This window comes from Petaurus breviceps, unplaced genomic scaffold (assembly GCF_028583685.1).
Source record: "Petaurus breviceps papuanus isolate PSGF00001 unplaced genomic scaffold, PetGlider_PUasm1.0 178, whole genome shotgun sequence".
NCBI classification, from domain to species: domain Eukaryota; kingdom Metazoa; phylum Chordata; class Mammalia; order Diprotodontia; family Petauridae; genus Petaurus; species Petaurus breviceps.
The window spans coordinates 31271031-31289455 of record NW_027185777.1 but is presented as its reverse complement, the minus strand read 5'-3'; the positions used below and the strand labels follow the sequence as shown (position 1 = coordinate 31289455).

General features: G+C 37.9%; 1 protein-coding gene across 2 annotated transcripts in view; it reads left to right on the top strand.

Annotated features, from left to right (window-relative positions):
• Positions 1 to 18425, top strand: part of PFKP (phosphofructokinase, platelet) — a 90241-nt gene that overhangs the window by 575 nt on the left and 71241 nt on the right. For both annotated transcript variants that reach the window (XM_069086534.1, XM_069086533.1), the window contains exon 2: positions 18159 to 18232. In XM_069086534.1, coding sequence (XP_068942635.1) covers positions 18159 to 18232 — 74 coding nt within the window. The remainder of the gene's footprint in view (positions 1 to 18158; positions 18233 to 18425) is intronic.

Below are 18425 nucleotides of genomic sequence, written 5' to 3'. Positions count from 1 at the left end.
AGGGTTCCCTCTGGCTCCTGGTGTTTGGCACCCAGCCTTTCCCTCGATTTGGGGCCTCTCTTCCGTGGAAGGAGCTGATGTGAAGGTTGAGGTGTGAGGAGTGGGATGTCTTGGTCCTTGGTCTTTACTGCATCGCAGGGAGGCAGGGGTCTACGGGAAGTTCCTGGGGCCTTGCCCACGTTTCCTTGCGCAGCTTGGAAGATTGTTAATGTTTTGCCCTGAGAAGTTGTCATGCCTTGTCCTCCTCCTCCCACATTCCTATCATCCTCCCTCCCAGAACATCTAGGGAGCCTCTCCCAAGTTTCCTCTCTATAGGACTCAGTGTCATGTCTGAGCATATGGAGAGGCTACTAAATAGAGACTCTATGGATGACCCCTACTTAGGCTGACTCTCCTTTCTCTAAATACTACCCCTGATCTCAGGAAAAATGAAATCATTGATCTTCTGCACCCAGTCTTGCCCTGGCATAAGTGGATCCATGGCTGCAAACCAATAGAGTTAATCTAGCAAGCCCTACTGTCAGAATCAAAAGCATGTCTAAGAGGTGGACCAGCCATCTTAGAATCATAGCATCCTTAAAGATGGAAAAGATTTTTCGAAATTAGTGAGTTCAACCCTTCCTAGTTTACACACTGAAGCCCAAGAGAGGAAATTACTTGCCCAAAGTACCTTAGCTTTAGTTAATTGTATGGCTCCTGCTTGCAACCCCCTCATACCCACCAAATAACCCCGGTGCAATCCTTCTCCTCTGCACTGGGTTGAATTGTCTACTTTGCCACACTCAAGCTACAAGTAGTCTCTGCTTTGGCTTCTAAGACTCCCGTGGGCATGGAGAAGGGGCTTTGGAAGAGCTTGCGTCTTTGGGGTCTTTGTGTTCTGCGTGCTCGAGGTGAGAAAGGGGGAAAGTCTCTGGCTGACCCTGAGACCCTAGTTGGGTAGCGGAGGCACACGGAGACTCCTCCCTCCTCTCCCCGTGTGTACGTGATCCTCTACCAGGCCTCCCTAATTCCGCCCTCCTGCGTCATCCTGGAGAGAAATTGCCTTTCTCCTTCTCTTCCTCTTTCTCTTCCCCATGCAATTGCAGAACGGGGGAATCCTCGGGCAGTCTCCAGACCTTGCTTCCCAGACCCTAAGGCTGAGCAAGGCTGCGCTGCGCTGTCCAGCCCGGGGCAGCAGCGCCTGAAGCTCCAGGAGCATCCCTTTTATTCCACACTTCCTTCATTCTCTAAAGCTGTAGAGAAACTATCCTGAGGCGTCCTAGGGGACTTTGCAGTGTTTGGGGGTGATATTTTTACCCCTTGTCAGAGGGCAGGCACGTCCCTGATCAGACTATTGTCCGACATCCTTATAAGGATTGTTAAAGGCACCTACTCCTTTGCCCCACCTACCCCCTACCCCATTACTTCCTGCTTGAGTCAACTGGATTCAAGAGAGTGGATTTCAGTATCAAACTGAAACTGGAGACATTTCTTTTAAGGAGTTGATTATTTGAAAGAAAGAGGACTAGGCAGCAAGTGGTGGGGTGGAGAAATAAGCCACTGTTGGTACTTTAGGAATTCATTCATTCTTTGAGCAGATGTTTATCATTTCACTAATTCCTTCCTTGTGAAAGACACTATACTAGCAATCTAAGGTTATCTAGGAATGCTGTAAAGGGCATGAAGGACCTGTAGGACTGAATCAGACACTTTACTAGAACAAAGAAACCTGAGAGGGGGGGGAAGGACTATGACTCAGTTTCCGGAGGCCTGTATTTTATCAAAGTCATTCAAGGACTTCAAGGTCAGTTTAGTAAAGGGTTTATATAAACATATAAACGTATCTATGTATGTGTGTATGTGCATACATATATGCGTTTGTGTATTTGAAACAATGCATTTAGGGGCTCCTTTTTTTACATGGTGTTCTTTACAATCTCTGTGTAGTTAAAGGAATCCTATAGAAACTAGGAATTATGAAGCATAAGTAGCGTCACCTTCCCTCAAATATATTTGCATCTGATTTGTTCAGGGAAGGGAAATGACCCTCTATCAGAATTAGCCAGGCATCAGTTAACCAAATGATAATTTAAATTAATTTGAATTATTTCTTTATTCACCCCCCACCCCCCAAAAGTTTTTAAAAGTTCCTGATCCCTTGTATTACTGAAATGAGAAAATTCAGGCATTTGTCTGAATTTGTATTTTATTGTTTGAGTTAATAACTGAGCTGCAAGAAAGCTAGTTATTCTGTTTCTTACTCTTATACTTGTTAGCCCTGATAAAATAGCAAGGGATGCCATTCATTGATTACTTATGTATCTAGAATTTCTAAAAAAACAAAATGTGATTTTAAGATTTATGTGTACTTAAATGTAAAAGGTGAGAACTTAGATAAAGTCATAAGAAATCAATAGCTTTAGTTCACCTATCTGGTCACTTAAGTGTTTTCTCTGTGAAAGTAAGCATTACCAATATTTACAAAACAGCTGGAATGCTTATCTTCACTAGATTCCAGTTCTTCTATTAGTTCATTTTTTTTTAAACCATTTTCCAGCCGCTATTGAATATCAGTGTCAGAGTTACAGTACAAATAATTTTTAAATTGCCTTATATATGCAAAGGACTTTCATCTTCTCTGTAGAGTTGTTCAAATATTACCAGCAAATCATTAGTATCACTTTTGTGATAAACGCTGATTTTTTTCTGCACTTCTTTTATCCCCTGATTTATAGAAGTTGGCTGGATATCAAGAAATTAAGCAACAGCTTTTTAAATTTGGAGTAACCTTGATATAAGATGTGGTTAAAACTCAAAATTGAAATGAATAGTGGGAAAGTAGCCTGAATTTCCTGGTAGGAAAAGTTATAAAATAATGGAGACTGCAGCTAAGCAGAGGAGAATGGAGGAATCTTTCAGTTAAATATTTCCTCTTTCCTACTCAAGAGCACATGTACTCCAAAGTGATTTTCTTCAGGGCCAAAATATTTTAGATGGATTTTAGGCAGCATTATAAAGACAGCAGAAAAAGAATGTAAGAGGTTATGTCCCTACATAGATTAATTTATAAGTGTTTATTAAGCAAAAACATTCCTTTGGAATTTGTATTATAAATTATGTATAATAAAATAAAACTTTCAAGAGAATTTCTACAAAGGACATCATGTTCCACCCTTATGCTCTACTGCAAAGTATTCTTTTGGGGGGGAGGGGAACAAAATTGGTGGAACTTTAATTTTTTTTTTCTTGATCTGGCAGTTCTGACTACTTTTGTTACTATTCTTTTTTTTAAACATAAATTATTTTTAACATTTGTTTATTTTTTTACATCTAGCCCCTCTCCCACACATTGAGAAAGTATGCAATGTGATTGATATCAATTATACATATAAAGTCATGTAAAATATTTACCTATTAGCCATGTTGCAAAAGTGGGGAGGGAGAGAAGAAAAATAAAGAAAATGGAAAAAAACTAAGCTCTAATTTTTTTTTTTTAAAGCAATAGGGGTTAAGTAACTTGTTCAAGGTTACACAGCCAGTTATTTCTGGGTGTGGTGCTGAGTATCTGAGCCCAGATTTGATCCAGGTCATCCAGGCAGCCACCAGGCTGCCCCTGCTAAACTCTAATCTTAAAGCAAGAATTCTTAATTTGGGGGGTGGCCAGGTAGCACAGCGAGTAAGAGCACCCGCTCCAGTGTCGGGATGACCTGGATCAAATCCGGCCTCAGATACTTAGCACCACACCCAGAAATAACTGGTCGTGTAACCTTGAGCAAGTTACTTAACCCCGATTGCTTTAAAAAAAAAAAAGAGTTCTTAACTTAGGCTCCAGGAACTTTTAGAAAGATAGATAGATAAAATAAATTTTTAGTTTGTATTTGTTTTCCTTTACAATTCTAGGTATTTTATTTTACTCATTTAAAAATATTTTGAGATGTCCATAGGCATCAACAGGCTGACAAAGGAATCTTAAAAGATTAAGAATTAGCCCATGCTCTGAAAGGAAAAGACCTTTTTCATTTTATACACACACACACAAATAAATAATTTAAATAATTTTATTCTGGGAGCAGAAGATCAAAAATCTCATTTTCTAGAGATCAGAGGTTGTACTTGATGAAAGGGGTCAGAGTCAGCCTAAGTAGGTGTCACCCATAGGGTCTCTATTTAGTAGCCTCTCCATAAGCATAGGATAAAACACTGAGTCCTATAGAGAGATATATAATATATGTATTGCATATATATTATATATGTATTTATATTTTTTTTAAATTGAGTTCCAAATTCTCTCCCCTGCAGACCCTTCCTCACTTATTGAGAAGGAATAAGACTTTTACACATAAAGTCATACAAATAAATATTGGCATATTTCCAAATTAGCTATATTGCAAAAAAAAAAAAGGCAAGAAAAAAGTTAACTTCAGTTTCTACTCAGAATTCATTAATTCTCTTTCTGGACATGGATAGCATTTTTTCATTCTGAATTGTCATGGATCAGAGTAGCTAAGTCTTTTACAATTGATCATGCTTACAGTATTGCTGTTACTATGTACCTTGTTCTGCTTCAGCTCAATTTGCTTTGTATCGGTTCATATAAGACTTCCCATGCTTTTCTGAAACCATCTCCCTGATTATTTCTTTCTGGTTTTTTTTTTTTTTTGTACCTGATCATTCCTTACAGAACAATAGTATTCTATCACAATTATACAGCACAACTTGTTCAGCTATTCCCCAACTGAAGGTCATCCCCTCAATTTCCAATTTGTTGCCACTACAAAAATAGTTGCTATAAATATTTTTTCACAAACAGCTCCTTTTCCGTTTTTTAAAAAAATTTCTTTTGGATATAGACCTATCAGTGGTATTGCTGGGTCAAAGAATATGCACATTTTTATAGCCCTTTGGGCACAGTTGCAAATTCTTCTACAGAATGTTTGGACCAGTTCACTACTCTACCCAAGGTGTATTAGGGTCCCTAGGAAAAGACCTTAAGAATCTCTCTGTGCTTTAGCAACAGTTCACTGGAAACTCAAATTAGGATTTCAAAACCTCTTACTGGCTCTATATGTATGAACTCATTCTGCATTCTAGGAGAAAATGGTTTTATTCTGAATGCTGTTTCTGTTTCTTACTAGCTTTGTGGGCAACTTATACCCTGTGCCTTGGTTTTCTCATTTATATCATGATATCTTCCAGTTTTAAAACCTTTAATAATTGAATCTTTCCTGACTTGCAAGGTGACATAAACTTTGGATTTAGTATGGCATATGATTTCATCGGTGTGGGAGAACTCCCGGTGCATAAACTCCATTCCTCAAGCAAAACAGCATCTCTTCTGTAATTTATAGTTTTAAAAAGCTGCCTAATGGCACTGAGGGGAAATGATTGGCTCAGACTTATGGCCTGTATTTGTGTCAGAGGCAGAGCTTGAACCCGCCTTGCTCAAAGATTTCCATTTAGGGAGATCATTACCTTCTGAAGAGCCCAAGGGAGGGGGAAGAGGGAGGAGAAAGAGGAGAGAAGAGAGGAAAGGCTTTTGCTTCATGCTAAGTGACTGTTGTCTGGCCTTAGATCAGAGTGAAATCTGAAAGGAGCTGAAATCTGCAACTTTGACCCCTGTTATTACTACCCACTAAGTAAGCCACTCTGGTTAATGGCTTCCTAGATTAGTGATTCCCCTAAGTACTGCTTTGACTGCATCCCATAAATTTTGGTATGTTGTCTCATTGTTGTCATTCTCTTAAATGGAATTATTGATTGTTCCATGATTTGTTCTTTGACCCACTTATTCTTTAGGATGAGATTATTTAGTTTCCAATTAATTTTTGATCTATCTTTCCACTGCCCTTTATTGAATGTAATTTTTATTGCATTATGATCTAAAAAGGATGAATGAATATTTCTGCCTTTCTGCACTTTACTTTGAGGAGTGCACTAATAATACGTGGTTAATTTTTGTGTAGATGCCATGTACCGCTGAAAAAAGATAGTCCTTTCTATTCCCATTCAGTTTTCTCCAGAGGTCTGTCTATCATATCTGTCTTTTCTAAAATACAATCCATCTCCTTAATGTCTTTCTCTCTTTGGTTAAATTTATCTAGTTCTGAGAGGAGAAAATTGAGGTCCCCACTGGTATAGTTTTACTGTATTTCCTCCTTGTAACTCAGCTTCTTTAAAAATTAGCATGTGATACCATTTGGTGCATGTATGTTTAGTATTGATATTACTTCATTGTCTATTGTGCCTTTTAGCAAGATATAGTTTCCTTCCTTACCTCTTTTAATTAAATCTATTTTTGCTTTTGCTTTGTCCAAGATCATGATTGCTACTCCTGCTCTTTTAAAAAATTTAGCTGAAGCATAATTGATTCTGCTCCAACCCCTTCCCTTTATTCTATGTATGTCTTTGCTTCAAACTGTTTCTTGCAAACAGCATATCATAGGATTCTGTTTTTTAATCAATTGTATTTTCTATATCTGTTATGGGTGAGTTCATCCCATTCACATTTATAGGTGTGATAACTAACTGTATTTTCCTTCATCCTATTTTCCCCTTATTAATCCCTCCCCTCTTTCTGTTTTTCTCTGTTTCTCCCTCTTTTCCCCTCCCCCGTTTGTGTCTGTCTGTCTCTTTCTCTCTCTATCACACACACATTTTACCCTGTCCCTCCTCACAAGTGTTTTACTTTTGACCACTACTTCCCCTTTCTTACAGTTTTCTTTCCCTTTTTCATTTCCCTACTATATAAGATAGATTTTTATATTCAAGTGTGTGTCATTCCCTCTTTGAACCAAATCTGATGAGAGTAAGGTTTAGGCTTGGCCTGTCACTCTTCCCAATCGCTGCCTCTCCCCATCTTCCCCTATCGTGTGATAGTTCTTTCACACTTCTTTTATGTGACATAATTTGCCCTATTCTATCTCACCCTCCCCTTTCCCTCAGCGCAATCTTATCTCTCACTCCTTAATTTTTTTTTAAATATCACCCCATCACAGCTGACTCAAACCTTCACCTCTGTATACTCCTTCTAGTGATAAAGTTCTTAAGAGTTAGAAGTATAATCTTGCAGTGTAGGAATATAAACAGTTTAACCTTATTGAATCTCTTTATTTTTTCTCTTTCCTGTTTACCCTTTTATGCTTCTCTTGAGTCTTGTATTTGAAAATCAGTTTTTTTTAGTCAGCTCTGATCTTTTAGTAAGGAATGTTTGAGAGTCCTCTATTTCATTAAATGTCCATTTCTCCCCTTCTCAATTTTATTTTTTTTAAATCATCCCCATCATAGTCAGCCCATACTTTCCGTCTTTGTATATTCCTTCTAACTGCCCCAATAATGATAAAGTTCCCAGGTGTTACAATCCTATGTGGGAAGATACTTGTAACAATTTAATCTTTTTGAATTCTTTATGATTTCCCTTGCCTATTTACCTTTTTTCTCTTGTCAGCTATCTAGTTATCTATTCAGCTCTGGTCTTTACATCAGGAATGCTTAAAAGTCCTCTATTTCCTTAAATATTCTTTTCTTTTCCCCTGAAGCACTATGTTCAGTTTTGGTTGTAATACTAGCTCTTTTGCCTTCAGGAATATCATATTCCAAAGCCCTATGATCCTTCAATGTAGATTCCCTGAGAATGTAGATTCTGATGAATGTAGATTCTGAGATCCTTTAATGTAGAAGCTGCTAAATCTTGGGTGATCCTGACTGTGATTTTATAATATTTGAATTATTTCTGACTGCTTGTGATATTGTAGATCTGTGAGCTCTGGAATTTGCCTATAATATTCCTTGAAGTTTTCATTTTGGGATCTTTTTCAGAAGATTATTAGTCTGTTCTTTCAATTTCAATTTTACCCTTTGGTTCTAGGATATTAGGGCAATTTTTCTTAATAATTTCCTGAAATATGTTGTCTAGGTTCTTTCTTTGTTCATAGCTTTCAGGTAGTTCAATAGTTCAGTAATTCTTAAATTATCTCTCTTCAATCTGTTTTCCATGTAAGTTCTTTTTCCAATGAGATAGTTCACATTTTCTTTCATTTTTTCGTGCTTTGGATTCTGTTTTATTGTTTCTTATTGTCTCCTGGAGTCATTAGCTTCTAGTTGCTCAATTCTAAAGAATTTTAAATTATTTATAAATTTTTTTCTTCAGTGTATCTTTTGTATCTTTTTTTTTCCCATTTGACCAATTCTACTTTTTAAGGAGTTGTTTTCTGTTCTTTTTTTTTTTTTTTTTTTGCTTTTTGGAGGGGGAAGTAGGGCAATTGGAGTTAAGTGACTTGCCCAAGGTCACAAGGCTAGTGTTTTGTGTTAAGGGTCTGAGACTGGGTTTGAACTCAGGTCCTCCTGACTCCAGGGCCCACGCTCTATTCACTGCACCACCTAGCTGCCCCTAAAGAGTTCTTTTCAATGAATTTTTATACTTCTTTTCATTTGGTCAATTCTGTTTTTTAAGATGTTATTTTCTTCGGTATTTTTTGTGCCTCTTTTACCAAGCTGTTGACACTCTTTTCATAATTTTCTTGCATCATTTATTTTCCCATTTTTTCCTCTACCTCTCTTTTTGAGTTTTAAAAATCTTTTTTGAGTGCTTCAAGGAATTCTTGTTGGGCTTATGCTCAGTTCAGTTTTTCTTTGAGGCTTGTAACTGTTTTGACTTTATTGTCTTCTTCTGAGATTGTGTCTTGCCCTAGTAACTTTTTATCATCTTTATTGTTTGCTCCGTTTCTCAGCCTACTTCTTGATTTTTAAATCAACATTAAAGTTTGGCTCTGCTCCTGGGGTGGATCCGAGAACAAAGGTCCAAGCTTTAAGTTTTTTTGTGCTGCTGTTTTTAGAGCTAAAGTCTATAAGTTTTCAATGGTTCTAAAGTGGTATATTCTAAGGAGAGGTGTGGTCATTGTTCTCCTTGGACGGTCTCTGGTCCTTACCCTGGAAGGGACCTTGTTCCTCTGTAGCCACAAGTACTATCACTCCTGTTGAGTCTGGAACTGTGGCTGGTTCCCCTGCTTTTCTGCAACTGTAATCTAATTCTCCTTTCTGCTTTGGTACTGAGACTAGGGCTCCCTTAAGATCGATTGCAAGCACTCTTCTTCAACCCTGGAAACAAGGTCCCTGTTCCCCTGCAGTCACTAGTGGTAGAGTACCTCTTGGCCTTGGAACTATGACCAGGTCCCTTGCTCTCCTGTGTCTGCATTTAACTCTAGAAGTATAACTCAGAACTTCTTTTGGGCAATGCAATAGGGTTCTTAGCCCAGCACCAGGAAAGGGTCCACTGTAATTATTTTCTGACCAGTAGTTGTCCTATTCCCTTACTGTCTGTGGTTTGAGAGCTCCTGAAACTGTTGCTATCACTGATATAGCCACCTCCAGGGCCTGCATCACACTGTGCTCTGGGACGAACAACCATCACACTGTATGACAGACCTTTCCTGCCAACCTCTTATGTTATCTTGAACTGGAAACCTGACCTTTTCTTGGTTCTGCCACTCCAGGATTTGATCTGAGACATTATATTAAAGTTGTTTGGGAGTTTTGGGGGGGAGGGGGAGAGAGGGCTGGGAGAATTCATGTGAGTTACTATCTCTACTCCATCATCTTCATTTTGCCCCAGGAAACTTTCTTTAAAGCACTGTTTTTGGGCACCAGGACCCCTTTCTACTCTGAAAAATTCTTAAGTAGCCTCCCAAGAACTTCCGTTTATATAGGTTATGTCTATCGATATTTGCCATATTAGAAATTGAAACATGTTATTTTACTTTGAAAATCATTTTGACTTTGAGGACCTCATGAGCCTCTAGGACCTTAAGTGGTCCCCAAATCATACTTTGACACGTACTGTTATATGAAGACAGAAATATCCAGAAACAGGAAGAATACTGATGGGTGGTAGTTTTACAGGTGATTTTTGAAATTTCTTCCCTCTTAGAGACAAAAAAAAATAGCATATAAAAAGTTAGGTCTTTTTACTCTGAACTGTTCAATGGGAAGTCAAAGATATCTTCAGAGAAAAACTAATTTAATCTAACTAGCATTTACTGAGTACCTATTATGTTGCCTAGAAATTTGGGTTCATAATCTGCTTCCCAAAATCATGGTGTGCTAATACATTTACACACACACACACACACACACACACACACACACTGTTTTTTGACATTAGTATAAGTATATCCTCCACTCAAATCCTCTTCTCATGTTTTATTTTGTCATAGAGGTGATCCTGGGTTCTGTAATGCCATGCACAGAAGCTTTCCAGAAGAACTGCTACTGTGGACAGCTTTTTTTAAGCTTCTGATTACTCAGTATAGTGATCACTCTATTCCACAACAAAAGCAAAACATCCATGGAAAATCAAGGTACAGCATAATTCAAAATACAGCATTCACCAAATGTAATTCAATAATTCCCAAGTACTACTCCACCCCTAGACATTACATTCATTTAGTCAATCACAAAGTCCTTATTCTAAGTACTACTCCACCCCTAGGCAGTACATTCATTTAGTCCATCACAAAGCCCCTCTTATCAAATGGAGATTAGTTTCCAATCATAAGTAAAGTACATTCATTTGGTCAGTCACAGAGCACAAAAATGTCAAAAGTTTCCCACCCTTGGATCACAACTGCATAGGCCATCTACCCCAGAGTTACAACAAGCTTAAGCACAGCATTTAATACCCAAAAAAGTCTTTTCTTCAACTTGACACAAGGCAAGTTCTCAGCAATCTGTGTTCCTGGGGGAGACAAAACTTAGCAAGGCCACAAGATACATTGCCAGTGTCCTCATTAATTCATTCTCTGCCTGCAGAACAGTTCTAGGACCCTTGAAAACATTAGCAAAACCCTCTTCCAGGATTTCTGTAAACATACAAGAAAATCCTTCTTCGGAGGTTCTGAACCAACAGCAAGGTTCTAGAACCTCTGCAACAACAGCATTGGCCTTCACCAGTGGGCTCAATTCACTCTCTGTTTGCAGAACAGTCTCAGGACCCCTGAACCAGCAGCAAGGTTCCAGAACCTCTGCAACAACAGCACTGTCCTTCACCAGTGGACACAATTAACTCTCTGTCTGCAGAATAGTCTCAGGAGCTCTGAACCAACAGCAAGGTTCCAGGACCTCTGCAACAACAGGACTGTCCTTCACCAGTGGACGAATCTGGCAAAACAACATCAAAACAGAAAGACAAAGTACCAGCATAACAGCCATGTCTCCTCAGTCCCTTGGCAGCTCTGGGTGGCAGCTCTCAAAAGTACTGGGCAGCAATCCTTTCCATCTCTGTCTCCTCAATGCTGCTTCCAAAAAAATTCTTCTGCCTCTCTCTCTGCTTGTGTCTCTCTAAATTCATGTCATCAGCTCCTCCCAGTTCAGCCCTTTCTTATCACATCAACAAGTCCATCCCACAAGTGGGATTCACCAGCTCTCAGTTTTAATACTCAACCAAGCCAATACAGGGGATCTTTAAATTCCATTACTATTACAGATTCCCAAAGAGCATGCCATCTGGCTTCAGGTACCACATGGTGATGTACTGTATATCCAAATGATGAATTTTTGGCCATAATAACTCTCAAAGACCATCTGCTAATTCAGAGGAAGGTTATTTGGGTTCATGGAAAAAGTAAACCAGCAAAATTACACATCCTGTAAACAGTAAAAGTGTGTGTGTGCATGTGTGTGTGTGTGTGTGTGTGTCTATACACATATAGATACAGTACATAAGATCATAAATTTGATAATAATCAAATCCAATTTCCTCCTTTTTACAGTTAAGGAACCTAAGGCCAAGAGGAGTTTAAGCAAGTTACCAAAAATCACGCAAGTGTTATGCTAATACTTGGTTTCACACTAAGGTCCTCTTTCAAATCTAGTGTGCTCTTTTCACCATATCATGAATGACATAAACTTAGAGAATAACCATCATTCAATGCACTGACCCTTCCTCCACTGGCTTCAGAAAAGTACAGGATTTGATGTCAGAATCTAAATCCCAATTCTGCTACTTGACTGCCCATGTGAATTTGGATAAGGATGTTCATCTTTATGGGATCCAGGGGTTTTCTTGATTTAGAAAATCAATAGCCTAGAACTTCAGAGTCCTTTATAACTCTATATCATAAGCTCCTATGAAATATGTGTGCATGAAAATCAGTAGTGGAAGGCTTTGGGGGAATTCCCCTGGCTTTGGGGGAGCTCTTGCTTGGTTCCTCTTCATTGCTCTTTTGGTGAGCTGTAATGTAATATCAAGCAAAGGCAACTTCCCAGGTTCAAAATACCAGCATAGGTGCTCTCTATTTTATTCAGTGACAAACCAAGAACAGAGAAGATCAAAACATGACATCATTCAAAATACAGCATTTACTAAGCGTGATTAAATAATCTCCAAGTACTACCCCACCCCAGGATCTTCCAATCATTCAATCAATTACAAAGTCTCTGTTCTAAATACTTCTCCACCCCTAGGTTATACCTTAATTAAGTCCACCACAAAGCCCCTCTTCTCAAATGGAGATTAGTTTCCAAACATAAGGTCAAAAGTTCCCCACCCCTGGATCACAATTGAATCTACCCCAGAGTTAACATCAAGTTTAAACACAGCACTTAATACCCAAATGGAGGTCTTTTCTTCATCTTGACACGAGGCAAGTTCTCAGCAATCTTAGTTCCTGGGGAGACAAGGCTTAGCAAGGCCATAAGATACATTGCCAGTCCCTTCATGAATTTGTCCTCTGTCTGTAGAACAGTCCTAGAACCCCTGAACACATTAGCAAAGCCCTCTCCCAGGATTTCTGTAAACATACAACAAGAAAATCCTTCTTCAGGGCTTCTGAACCAACAGAAAGGTTCCCAGACCCCTGCAACAACAGCACTGTCCCTCACCAGTGGACAGTATTCACTCTGTCTGCAGGACAGTCTCCAGACCCCTGCAACAACAGTACTGTCCCTCACCAGTGGACAGTATTCACTCTCTGTCTGCAGGACAGTCTCAGGCCTTCTTAGCGAACAGCCAGGTTCCAGGACTTCTTCAACAAAAGGACAGTCTTTCACCAGTGGACAAATCTGGCAAAATAACATCAAAACAGACAGACAAAGTACCAGCAAAACAGCCATGTCTCCTCAGTCCTTGGCAGCTCAGGGGGCAGGTCTCACAGGGCAATTCAAAGCGGCCACCAGCAATTCTCTTAGTCTCTCTTTCTCCACGAGGTGCTGCTTCCAAAAAAGATCTTCTGCCTCTCTCTTGTGTCTCCAAATCTACGTCACCAGCTCCTCCCAATTCAGGACTTTCTTTTCACATCAACAAGCCCATCCCACAGGTGGGATTAACAAACTCTGGGTTTTAACACAATCAATTTGAAAACCAAGCCAATACAGGGGAATCTTTAATTGCCATTACTATCACATGAGCTTAATAGAATTCTCTGTCATATGTAGAAGATCTCCTTCAATACCTAGCTAAGAACTCACCTCCTAGAAGCATCTAACTTATTAGCTTCATCTATTAACTGTTTTTTTCTCATGGTGAAATGACAAAGTCAGACCAGATCCTATATCTCTTCTTTACTCATCTCTTTTTTTTAGCTCTTGAATACTTAATTTGTTTAGTATCATGAATCATTTTACCTATTAGGTCCTTATTTTAAATATATTCATATAAAATGCATGTTACATGTTTTTTATATTTGTATATTAGCTATTTCTAATGGCTATTAAAATTTAAAACTGCTTTGTGACTTTGGAGACACCCTATATTATGATGACCACTTTATTTATTTCTCTGCACAGCTTTTTGTTGATTTAAGATTGTTCATTCAATAGACCTAATTAGATTACAAGTTCCCATTTGCTTTTGAGTTAATGTAGTGTGGGTCTGTAGAATTTCATAGCAGCACTAAGTTTACTGAAGAAAATGGTATTTGTTTTGGAGGAAAAATCAACTTGTTTTTGTAGATTTTAACAGTGAACTAATCTAATAGATAGAGTGTACTTCTGCTTGATATGAAATCCTTTTCAGTGAAATTAGATATTTCTGGGGAAGTGGCTTTTAGTGGCTCTGACCTTGACCTGTGTTCATAAGTTTAAGGAAGCTAAAAGCTTTGGGAGGTTGAAGCTTTGGTTGCAGGACTAAGCTTATTGCTTTTGTCATCTGACACCCTACCTCTCCTACTACACACACAAAAATATACCAAAGACCTAGCAAAAAGCTTTGACTTTAAAAGGGACATACAAGTGACACACTATATTTGTTGGTTTTCAGAGTCTAATAGATTAACAATAATCTCTTGAACCCTCTAATTGAAGAATGAGACATTATTTCTTGAGGATCTTTTAATAACCCCAAAATGTTACTTTGAATATAACACCTAAATTTGTATGTTATCTGCTTTGGGAAGGAATTATAAAGTAAAAGGTCCCAAGAATTTCATATTTCAGATTGAATTTAATTCTCAATCTGTCCTCTTAGAAAATAGCGATTTATATTAAATAATAACCTTAAGGCCAGTTATTCTTTATATATAATGCTAGATTAATAATATAATTGTAGTTTCATATTTACATTTTTAAATGATCTGGACCTCATTAAAAGTTATTAGAGAAAGATTTTCATTTTTATTATTATTTTTTAAGGATTTCAGAAGTTACTCAAAAGGACGTTAAAGAACTTGTCAGAAATAGGGAGGGCATGAACTAAATTTAATTCATTTCAGTAAACGTTTGGGAAACACTCAGTTTGAAGTTGGAAAACTTGACTTTGAATTCTGGCTCTTTCCTGCCATTTACTCTCTTGTTGACCACACCCCTTCACATCTCATGCCTCACTTTTCTCATCTGTAAATGAAAGGTTGAATTAGATGACACATAAGGTCCCTTTTTTAAGCAATTGGGGTTAAGTAACTTGCCCAAGGTGACACGGCCAGTTTTTTGTGTGTGGGTGTTAAGTATCTGAGGCCAAACTGATCCTGGGTCCTCTGGACTCCAGGGCCAGTGCTCTTACTCACTGCACCTGGATCCTTTGATTTCAATAAAGTATTTGAGAAGTTTCTAAACACTTACTGCATGAACAAAAAGTAGAAAACTGTAGATTTTAAAAAAGGGATCCAAACATTAATTTTTAAAATTTTTAATTTTTAAAGGTAGAAATAATGATTATGAAGGAAAAGTATGGAAATAGAGTAGGAAATAATAATTCAATTCAAACATGTTACTAGGAGCTGAAGATTCTCCAATGAAAAAAATTACAGAATCCCTGCTCTAAAGTCTGCTCTGGGGATGAGAGGACATGTTGATAGATGAGTATAAGACAAGACAGTGAGTGATGGGGTCAAAGAATAGGCCAAGATAAACTGTTTTATGAACATTTTGGGGAGGATAGAACACTTACTCTTTGGGGATGGGCTGATGTGGAGAATGATTTATGGAAGAAGCAGCTCCTGAGGAAGTTATTATTGTAGGAAGAAAAGGATTTTGACCAGGAAGTGTCATTCAAACAATGAGTACATTTTCTGTCAATGGACAGAAATGGGAAATGGCAGGTCAAAGAACAGCAAGGAATACCTAGTTTGGGGTTTGTCTGATATATAAAACCTGGAAAGAATGATATAAAATAAGGTTAGAGATGCAGATAGGAACTAGATTGTGGAGGACCTTAAATGGCAAGTTAAGGAGTTTGTATTTTTATCCTATAGTCAATTGGGTGTTAAAGAAGTTTTGGAGGCAGAAAAATGACATGGTGATAAGCAATTTTTTAATTAGAAATTTTTTGAAAAATTATTTTGGCCACTGTATTAATCATGTTTTAGAGAAAGAATAGATTAGAGATAGAGGAAATAATTAGCACATTGCAGTGTATTTCTTGGGCAGGTATTGAATGTGGATCATTATCCTTACTAATAATGGCCTTATTAACAAATAATTTTATTATAATATAAATCATAAAATTATAATAATATGTCAATTATTTGTTAAGAAGGTCCAGAACTGGACATGAAGAGGAAGATGGGTTTGACTGCATTTGGAAAATTGTTTTAGTGATTTCAGCAATCCTAAACTGCTCCCTGACACAAAAGTTTATCTTTTTAATACAAATATTTCTCTAGTGGATAGACAAGGCTTCAGATTGTGAAACCCTACAGTATCTGAGAAATCAACATTGTTAGCAATGTATCAGACAGTGGAGAGCTGTGTGGTAGTCAAAAGAAGGCTTTATATGTTGTCAGAGATGACTTGTGTACAAGAATCTGGTGGGCCTCAGGGCTGCCTTGGATCCTTTTCTCTCTTCCTTCTCTTTTAGTGGTCTCCCATACATTCAGTTATCTCTTTACCAGTGACTCCCAAATTCATTTGTCACTTCTTTCCTGAGCTCTAGTCCCACATGTACAACTTCTTGCTAGACCTCTCTACCTGGATGTCTCATAGGCTTCTCAAAGTCAGTCTGTCCAAAATGGATTTTATTCTCTTTTTCCCTAAATCCCACTACTCCTCCCACCTTTTCTTTCTGTCAACGTTACCACTATTCTTCTGGTTGCCTCATTTTGAAACTCAGAAGTCATGTTTGACTTTTCACCTACCCCATATGTCTAATCAGTTGCTAAATCTTGTTCATTCTACTTAGACTTGTCTGTACTCAAAAAGCCATTTCATTACTAAATCAATTCTCACCTAGACTGTTTACAGAAAGCCTCCTACTTGGTTTTCTAGCATCCTGCATATTCTTTCTCCAGTCCATTCTCCTCCACACAGCTGCCAAACTGATGTTCCTAAAGCTTACATCCAATCATGTTACTCCACTATTCAAAAAGCTTCAATGACTCCCTTTTGCCACTGGCATAAAATATTACCTCTTTTTGACACCTAAAGTCCTTCACTCTCTGGCTTCAACCTACCTTTCTAGGTTGATTTTATATATATATCCCCTCTCATGAGCTCCACAGTACATTCTAGTCAAACTGGCCCACTTACTCTTTCCTATAGACCACATTCCCTAACTGGCCCTGCCTTTAAGGAGATTATAGTCTCACACATATCTATATATCTCTATTTTTATATCTGTTTTATCTGTCTGTCAACATAGTAGCAGTGCAAGAAAATCAGTTTTAGTGGGGTTTGGTAACTAGCATACACTTATAATTCTTGCTATCGGAAGGATGAAGCTGACAGATTGCTTGAGCTTGGCAGTTCAGAGAAGCAGTGGGCTAAGCCATTTGGGTGTGTCTGCATTAAATTTGAAATTAATATGGTAGTAGTGTGACAAACTCCTCACCCTGTGGCTAAGTAGGCAAGGGCCACCAGATTGCCTAAAGAGAAGTGAATGATACAGGTCCGAAACGCGAGCAGGTCAAATCTCCTGTGCCTGTCAGAGAAGGCTTGGGCCAGTGAGGATCCCCAAAACTTTCAGCCTGGGCAAGAAAAGAGACCTAGTCTTTTTCAAATCAACATTATTTACTTTGACCAATCTTCATTTATTAGGTTTGACTCCGAGTGACTTCTGGTTCAAAGAGTTTAGATATACTTTGACTAAGGATGTCCAAAAGAAATTCTCACTTAGGAGACTACTTGCTTAGCAGGTCACATTGCCAACTTGTCACTACTCAAATAGTTGGTTAAGACTGCTTTCTGTTAGTTTTTAGAGCCTTTTTTAATGTTCAATCTCCTGATAAGGTTTGGCTAATTAACTAATAAACAATTGTGCAGCAAATATATGTAAGGATTTATCTTTTCTCTTTATCATAGAATTCACTTACAAGCAGTAGAGGACTTGACAAATGTTCTTCTATCTGCTGTAAAGTCTAGAGAAAATAGAGGCAATCTCATTTAAACACCCATAATGCATTTCTTTTGCACTAAAATTTGTGTGATTACTACCGTTTACCACTCTTTTTACCCATTAATTATATGAATTATAACAATTACTTTTGGGGTTGTGCCTAACTAATTCTTGACGAAAACGATGGAAAATGAGCTATATTATCCTCCAAATTATGGAAATAATTGCTCTCATTATCCACATTATTTTCTTTCAATTTGACTAAATGTAATTGAAGAAAAAAAATGTTCTGTATTGTCTCAGAACCAGTGATAATTCTCTAGGAACTCTAAACAGCGACATTTGGAGTTCTTAGGGGGTATGTGATGATCTTTTGGATTCAAGCCTGGATGAATTGAATGAACTTTACCTTTTTCCTTCCTAGGAATGAATGCTGCTGTTCGAGCTGTAGTGCGGATGGGAATCTATGTGGGAGCCAAAGTGTATTTTATATATGAGGTTAGTCTAACATCCATTCCTTTTATCTATGTTCACTGTTTCTTGGTTAATAATGACAATTATCCAAATAACATACATTCACACATTCATATATACACATGTATATTTACATACACACATGTGTATATATTACATACATGTGTATATATTACATACACATATGTGTATATATTACATACATGTGTATATATTC